The sequence below is a fragment of the Micropterus dolomieu genome, linkage group LG04 (assembly GCF_021292245.1).
Source record: "Micropterus dolomieu isolate WLL.071019.BEF.003 ecotype Adirondacks linkage group LG04, ASM2129224v1, whole genome shotgun sequence".
Lineage (NCBI taxonomy): Eukaryota > Metazoa > Chordata > Actinopteri > Centrarchiformes > Centrarchidae > Micropterus > Micropterus dolomieu.
Genome location: NC_060153.1, coordinates 23,028,074 through 23,035,823, shown reverse-complemented (window position 1 = coordinate 23,035,823; position 7,750 = coordinate 23,028,074). Strand labels below are relative to the sequence as shown.

The window sequence follows — 7,750 nt, the reverse complement described above, 5'->3', positions numbered from 1 at the left end:
CTCCACCAGTTTTTGTTTACTGTCCGCATCACGAGGAGTACTACTCAGTCTGTAAAACAGATGCATAATGTCTTCTGTGGCTCTGGAGTTTTAGTTTGAAAATATAAATCTGATCATCTCATCAAGGTTAACTCTGCTTATGCTTCACATTTTAATATTTCTGCAATACAATCTGTAGGTTTGACAGAAGTGGGCAGTGAGGGTCCAACAGAAAGATGCTATTGAGTTGCATTATGGGTAATGTAGGATCCAGCAGTTGTGGAGCCTGAACCATACAGACTAAAAGTCAGGATATCTCAGTCTCTACTGCTTTGATCTCTTGTGAGTTTCTGACTTTATAGATAACAATACTACATGGCTGGAGGTCCCCTTTACCTCTGATAACGTGGCTGCGCAAAGACCAAGAACTCAAAAAAAAAAGAGCTGGCACAAGTTTTGAGAGCAATCACATCCTTTTAGTTAACAGTGAGAATAAAGCTACAAACGTTGATCACAGGTTTAAGTACAAAGGTATTCAGAATAACACCAGGAGGAACTAATTTAGAAAAGGTTCAGCAGCACAAGCTAAGGACAGAATCACAACGTTGCAGTTAGCAGTTGATTTTATTTTTCAAGTCAGATTTTGTATTCTGCCCTCAGCATATGAATACATGTAAATATATACTTGTTTTCTATTTAGTGCTCTTTGGTAGTCAGACCATCCTGAAGGACATCCCACTACTACCATTATAATATGTATGTTTTCTTTTCAGTCCCAAAGTCCAGGCTGCTGGTTGAGCATGTGCTCTTTGGAATGGGTCCATCTAGAAAGTCACTATATTCACATGCTTGGCTCATCATCATCACAATAAAAATATAGTTCAATAATCTGGATGGTGGACATACCACAACATATTTCTTAAGGCAATAATGGTTAAGCAACATACAAATAGTCTGGATATATGACAGTGTTGACAAAAGGTACATAATATAGGATCTACAAAATGTTTAACAGTGATGCCCAGAAAAAAAAAAACCCTCTACTTTAACACTACAAAAACTTTGAGACAGCAGCAGCTGGTACGTAGGTCGCCATGGATGTAGTAAGTTCTGCTGATTAGGTGGGATAAGCTTTGGCCTTGTCATGTGGCCCGTTCTGTGTGTGTGTGTGTGTGTGTGTGTAAAAAGAGATTATAAGCTTGAAAGAATGGATGGATGATGAATAGGGTGGATGGATTTAAGAACAGCAAACTGGGCAGAATCATCACAACAAAGCTCGACAGTCACCATCTCAGATTTTTGTTTTCTCCACAGCTAGTAAAAGTTCATGACAACACCGAGACTACTACACAGGACCATCATTTATTAACCCGTCAATACAGTATATATAGAATACAAGATGTGGCTAGAAATCTCTCAAAGGCACAGGGTATCTGTTAATTGGCCAAATTAACAACAAATAAAAAGCACAATATGGCATCCACAAATAGTCCACGTGTCAACAAAGTCCACTGTGCGGTATCATTCCAGATGCTACTCTGATGTTAAAAAAAAATATATTTCAGACAGTGGCGTTCATTAAAGTCCAGCTCCCCTGCATAGTCATCGCTTTAAAAGACAAGGTGAGTGATTTCTTTGAGTTTAGAGTACAATGAAGAACACTGGCGTCTTCTCATCTCTCCACAGCTATTAGGTCAGTGACACACACACACACACACACACACACACACACACACACACACACACACACACACCCTGTGGCTACTGACATCTAGCCACTGGATAAGACAGGGAAGGCACGGGGAACATGGGAAGAGTGTCAAATGATTGGGTGAAGGCAAAGAGGAAAAACAATGGCAGCACAAAAGTACAGAGTAAAAAATTGGCAAAGGGCTCTCTCACACGCTTGCACACACACACCAGACGACCACACACAACACCACCTGTTTGCAAACCAGGAGCATACATACAGGCGACAGGACGGGATGACATGATGTTAAACTTAAAGCAAAGGTGTGAGTGAAATGGGCGCGTGTGAGATAATTACACAAATGAGCGGCTAAGGTGGTGTGCTGTGGGTCTCAGTCAGAGTGTGCAGATTTAAACTCGTCCTGGGCTGCTTGGCGGGCGGCTCCATCGGCTCCTTCTCGTCACTGACCGCACTCAGAGAGCTGGACTGCAGCACCAGGTCTCCGGTCTCGTCCTCGCTCTCCTCTTCCTCATCGTCCTCTTCTTCTTCTGATGGAGAGAGACAGTGAGATGACTTTAAGTTACACGATTACAGAGGCTGGAGCAAAACCTGAAACTAACTGTATTTGTAAGGAGAACCACACTCACCTTTCTCCAGGTCCGGAGAGATCCGGCTCTTGACAGTGCTGGCAAACTGCAACACAGCGTAAGGATCAGAAATCATATATAAAAACATTTATCATCGAGTGCAGACTTTAGGATGTGAGCGACTGTATATGTGAACATGTGGACATACTTCTCCCATGACCGCAATGGGTGTCACTCCTTTAGCCTGGGCCACCCTGTGTTCTATCAGATAGTACATATACTCATCATACAGCAAGCGGATCAGGTGAAAGGAGCCAAAACTGGCAGCACTGCGCAGAGTCAGGTCCCGGATTACCATAGAACTGGTGAGAAAGCAGGGAAAATAAAGACATTTCTATTAAATGTAAAAACCAAATACTCTTATACAACACGTTTTTCCCTTTTCCCCTCACCTATAGAAGGACCAGTTGAGCAGGAAGACCTTGGCAGCCTTTGGTAGGGCAACAGGGTTGTGCTCGTAGGGCTTTAGGGCCTCAGAGACAACACTGTCCAGCCAGGTAGCCCACTGCTCCAGAGAGTTTTGCTGCTGCAAAGTCATTTTAAAGTCTTGCTCCAGCCGCTGTACCACACGGTCCTCACACTGACACACCCAGGATGCCTGCTCCTGAGGGGGACACGGGCGGACAGTGTCAGGGTTATACTCTATTTCATCTAAAACACCAACGCACAGCAATAGATGGGAAAAGGGAACGGAGGGAGACAGTAGTGCCAACCTGTACGTTGGTGAAATCAACCCGATTGAGGTCTGAGAGCATCTGGTTGATCTGGGCTGAATTCTGGAGGACGGCACGGGCCGCCTGGGCCAGGTGGTTCAGGCTGGTATAGCGGCGCAGCGTCTGGGAGAAGGAGCATACACACACCACCTGTAGGACAGAGGGAAAAGAAAGAATGAAGGGCGCTGTAATAAGATGTCAGGAAGGAGCTCAGTTCAAGCAGTGGACTGAAGTGCATCTTGGGTTTTCACAAACCTCACAAGAGGACAGCAAACGTGTGTAAATGCATGTCAAGACACACCATCAAATATAATAAAAACTGGTCACTTGAGACATTTTGTAAGAAACTATAATACAAATACCTTTATGCGAACCATCTCTTCTGGGATGTTCATCATGGCGCCGGTCAACCAATTCTCTAGACTTTTGGCAAAGTTACGGATAGCCTGAGTTAAGGCACCTGACATGGATGGTGGTAGAGAGAAGAAAGAGGGGTTTAATTTTACATTTAAACACACAGGTGTGTATCAGAAGGTAAAACATCTGAACTTGCCCCCAGATGAAAAGACCACTGTTCCCTCACCTTTCCAGGCTGGCATGCTGTACGCCTGCCAAAAGAATGCCTCACTAAACACTTTAATATACATACAGGGCTCTGACAAGCCTAACTTACTAGGGATGGGTCTCAGTACATCAGGGATGAGGATCTCCACCAGAGTCTGGTAGAGCAGGTTGTCGCACTCTTTCGTCCAGTGCAGCACTGGCTCAAACTTACACAGCACCACCAGGCACGATTTGGGCAGACGCTTCTCCGACTCATTGTGCCTAGAGGAGCGCACGAGACATATGTGACAGAGGGGGAGACAGACCGTTCACAATCAGTTACAGAGGTGGATGTGATATGTATGCTCATTTCTTTCATCTGGTTGTTTTAGCGTGTCTGTGACACTTACAGGTTGAGTGATTCTGTGTCACTGCTCTGGCTGAACCTCCAGAAGGATTTCCACAGTGTCTCCACAAGAGTGAACTGAAGGTTGACCATTACGTCCATTATGGCCTGTTGGGGTTACACATAACATCACAGAGGTCTCTAAACGGTCTTCACACCTCTGGCATCTTGATTGCTTGACATTTTCATTGGAAAGAATGTTTTGTTCCACTAGAATTAGTAAAGAGAGATTGGTGTCTTTTAGCACTTCACACTTATGTGCTATAAAATTCCACTTCAGCTTTGACACCAGGCAGTTATTAAAGCTGGATTTTAACAGTAAATACATCGAGGGCTGTGACCCGTGTATGCGGACAGGGAACAAAGCTAGCTTGTAATCCAGAGTGTCATAATCAGCATGTGTGTCCTGTTTTTTTGTTGATGACTGCCTACCTCGCAGTGTTCTCTGTAGAGAGTCTGAAAGGCCTTGAGGTGTTCTAAAAGGATCCCATCAGGCAGGGCTCGATCTTGCAGATCAATTTCCACAAAGTCCGGCAGTGGCCTTGATGCCTCTACACAAGATACAGAGATGCAGAGTAACAGAGAAACAGTAAGATCTTCAATTACACATGTCAGATCCAATCCTCAATCACTACCAACAGTGTTCATTTCTTTTTTAATAAAATCATATAATAAGTGTATTGCTAGAAAAAAAAACAACCAAACAGGTTTTACAGAGTGCAGGTGTTGCTCACCCAGAAACTGCTGATACTGTTGCACCTGTGCTGAAATATCACAGAGTGCCGCCGCCTGCTGACCAATCCCCGATGTCCCGTTGGTGATACCCTGTGTCTTCTGAACTGGCTTTATCCTACTGGACAGAGCAGCCATCAGTCAGGGAAGACAGGGAGAGAGAGAGAGATGCAGCTTATGTTGCAGTTGGAGCACTTGGGGTAGGCAACGTTGGAGAACCAAGGGACAGCTAGATATCAAACTGAAAAATTCCCAGCCCCTCCCTTCAGGCCTCACTCCAAACCCACTCTTCTAAAAAAAAAAAAATGTATGCACAGTGAGTGCACAGTCAGAGTGCGTGCAGGTAATCAGGTAGGCCAGCCAATCATTTGAATGTTTATTATAGTCCTGAAACAGCCACAGATATAATTTCTTTTTCATTTTTTGCATCAGAGCATTTGATTTATTGATTGATTGATGTGGGGGTGTAAAGAGAATTTCAACAAATATGACAAAAGTGCTTCTGAAATAAATTGCCAACCCCAGCTTTAAAACAACCTGCAATAACATCGTAAGCAAAGCAACTGTTACATGTTGTTGTTTAAATGGATCTTGTACAACAAAGATGCACATTTGGCATCTTGGCATAGTGTGTCTGAATGTGCAAAGCTCAAGATAGATGTGCAAATGAACCCAAAATGCAGTGAGGACACAGAATTAAAGACATCAAATCATGGGAGAGGCATTTTACACAATCTTATATTTACAACCAGATGTCACAACTGAAATGACAAATGTCACCCACAGGGATACAAGTACGTGGTTACGTCCTGATACCTGTTTTTCTGTGAGAAAGGCTGTTGCCTCATCGCCATGTGCTGTTGTTCATCCATCAGTCTGAGCAGAGGGGAACCAGATTTGATCCGAAGACCATAGTAGTGGTACTTAGAGTTCCCTCTGAAACACACACAAAGAGTTATGACAATGCCCTGAGGTGCTTCTGCATCAAAATCAGTGTGTGTGTGTGTGTGTGTGTGTGTGTGTGTGTGTGTACCTGGTCCCTAATCTCCGTGTACGTAGCCCCATGAAGACAGACCTGATGAGTTTGCCAAATGATGCAGCGTTAACAGGTTCCAGTTTCTGCTCCTGGCAATGCAGCAGGTAGTGGTAGTAGAGGGTGCAGCGAGGTAAACTCACCCCCTCCGCCCCCTCATAGTTATCACACAGCCACTGCACCTAAGGGAGATGCACGGTCACAGAATTTAATTTTCTGAACTTTCATAAGTAATGCATTTTTCACTTTGAATTTAAGTACTCACAGTAGCAGGTGGGGCACGAGAGTTAGGGCTAGAATAACTCTGTCCTCCTCCTCCTCCACCTGCTGCAGCCCCTCCTCCTAACACATAACCTCCCTGAATTACGTAGCCTTCTCCACCCGCAGCTGCTCCCCCACTATTGGCCCCTGCTGTCGCCACGGAAACCGGCTGCGAGGTCACAGAGCCGGTGATGTCTGACTCAGAGCTGGGCGTGGCCTCGTAGTAGGTGGAAGAGGAGGTGGGAGGGGTCTGGGAGTAGAGGGGCGAGTCTGAGAAAGGGTAGTTGTTCGATCGACTGGACAGGAAATGACAGACAGACAAAAACATTAAAAAATGATCAGGCACACTTGCGTGACCAGGAAAGTTGCACAGTGTGTGTGACTGTGTGTGTGTGTGTGAGCAATCTATGTCTATGGGATATGCAACATGCACACATAGCACTCACATGGTGGGTGTGGTAAAAGTCGCATCTCCCCCTCCGTCCACATACTGCACCTGGCCAGAGAACACATGCTCCACCTGAACAACAAGCAAACAGGAGACTTAAAGCAGCAGCACTTGAGGGCAACAAGCTGTAAAAACAATTAGTTATATATATATATATATATATATATATATATACACACACACACACACACACACACCTTATATTGTTCTTACACCAAACATGTTAGCAACCAGTTGTCTATATACAAATCCAGCAACATTAGCATTCAGTTGGAGTTGTGTTTCTGTCTACCTGATGAATATAAGCTCAATATTCACTCTTCTTTTGGCTCTGTTTTTGGTCTCCACCAACTCTTGTGGTACTCTTTAGCTGCTGAATGCTCTACAATGTTCACCAGCTAGTCACTAGCTTTGGCTGTGTGTGTTATTATGTGCAGGGCAGGTATTGTATAATATGTGTTTATTGTACATGTTTGTAATGTTTCTGTTTTTGTTACCTGTCTAGGGACTTCGGGTGTAAATGAGTATTTTAGCTAAACTCCGGCATGTTTACATCTTTTATTTTTACACTGATGTTCATTAACATGCTCTGTCCCTATAAAATAAACAAATAAAGAAAAAGGTTTTCAGAGGTTTTTGGCTGAAAACAGCTGCCTGCTGAAAACAAAATGCTTCAGAGTGATGAGTGAACCCAAACAATGACATCGAAGGTAGTAAAAACTAAAACAATAAGTGAAAAGATGCTAAAATGCTCTGTAAAAGTGAGGAGAACTGCAGAGTTGGAAATTAATCCTCCTGGGGTCATCCCTACAAGTGACCCCTTTGAATATAGTCATTTGATCCATCGTTAATATAAAATTATACATGAGAGCAGCTTAGTCTTTCCCAGACATAATGCTTGAAACAAACAAACAGCAATGAACAGAGAAGAGTAAAGCTTGATGAATATCAAACAATTCTCTTTGAATATTACATAAACCACATCCACAGTTGTGCCTGCTCCATAACAGCAGGCACAACTGTGAAAAGAAACCTGTTGACCATCTTTATTGTTATACATGAATGGAAGCCAAGTTTGTTGATTGTGTTTTTTGATAGACGTGATGGTCCATAACAGCTCATTCACTCACACAGGTAGACAGCACGACCTGCCAGTGTTCAAGGACATGTCAGACAGCCTGAGGAGGCTGTAGTGAGAGTGAGGGATGAGCATGAGGAAACGAAAGAGAGGATGTGATAGAAGGGAAAAGACATGCATCCTACATCCCTCTTTCTATCTGCCTGTAACACTGGACAAA

General features: G+C 43.8%; 1 protein-coding gene across 7 annotated transcripts in view; it reads right to left on the bottom strand.

The window, feature by feature from the left end:
* Positions 1-584: 584 nt before the first annotated feature.
* Positions 585-7,750, bottom strand: part of rfx1b (regulatory factor X, 1b (influences HLA class II expression)) — a 14,353-nt gene continuing 7,187 nt past the window's right edge. For 5 of the 7 annotated variants that reach the window (XM_046047026.1, XM_046047027.1, XM_046047021.1 and 2 more), the window contains exons 5-18: positions 6,451-6,524; positions 6,009-6,300; positions 5,744-5,925; positions 5,527-5,646; positions 4,713-4,831; positions 4,411-4,529; positions 3,983-4,086; positions 3,703-3,854; positions 3,392-3,489; positions 3,030-3,179; positions 2,709-2,920; positions 2,465-2,618; positions 2,317-2,362; positions 585-2,217 (exon numbers count right to left, since the gene is read on the bottom strand). In XM_046047026.1, coding sequence (XP_045902982.1) covers positions 2,039-2,217; positions 2,317-2,362; positions 2,465-2,618; positions 2,709-2,920; positions 3,030-3,179; positions 3,392-3,489; positions 3,703-3,854; positions 3,983-4,086; positions 4,411-4,529; positions 4,713-4,831; positions 5,527-5,646; positions 5,744-5,925; positions 6,009-6,300; positions 6,451-6,524 — 2,001 coding nt within the window. In that variant the 3' untranslated portion in view covers positions 585-2,038. The remainder of the gene's footprint in view (positions 2,218-2,316; positions 2,363-2,464; positions 2,619-2,708; positions 2,921-3,029; positions 3,180-3,391; positions 3,490-3,702; positions 3,855-3,982; positions 4,087-4,410; positions 4,530-4,712; positions 4,832-5,526; positions 5,647-5,743; positions 5,926-6,008; positions 6,301-6,450; positions 6,525-7,750) is intronic. The other 2 variants (XM_046047022.1, XM_046047024.1) reach the window with 1 other exon arrangement.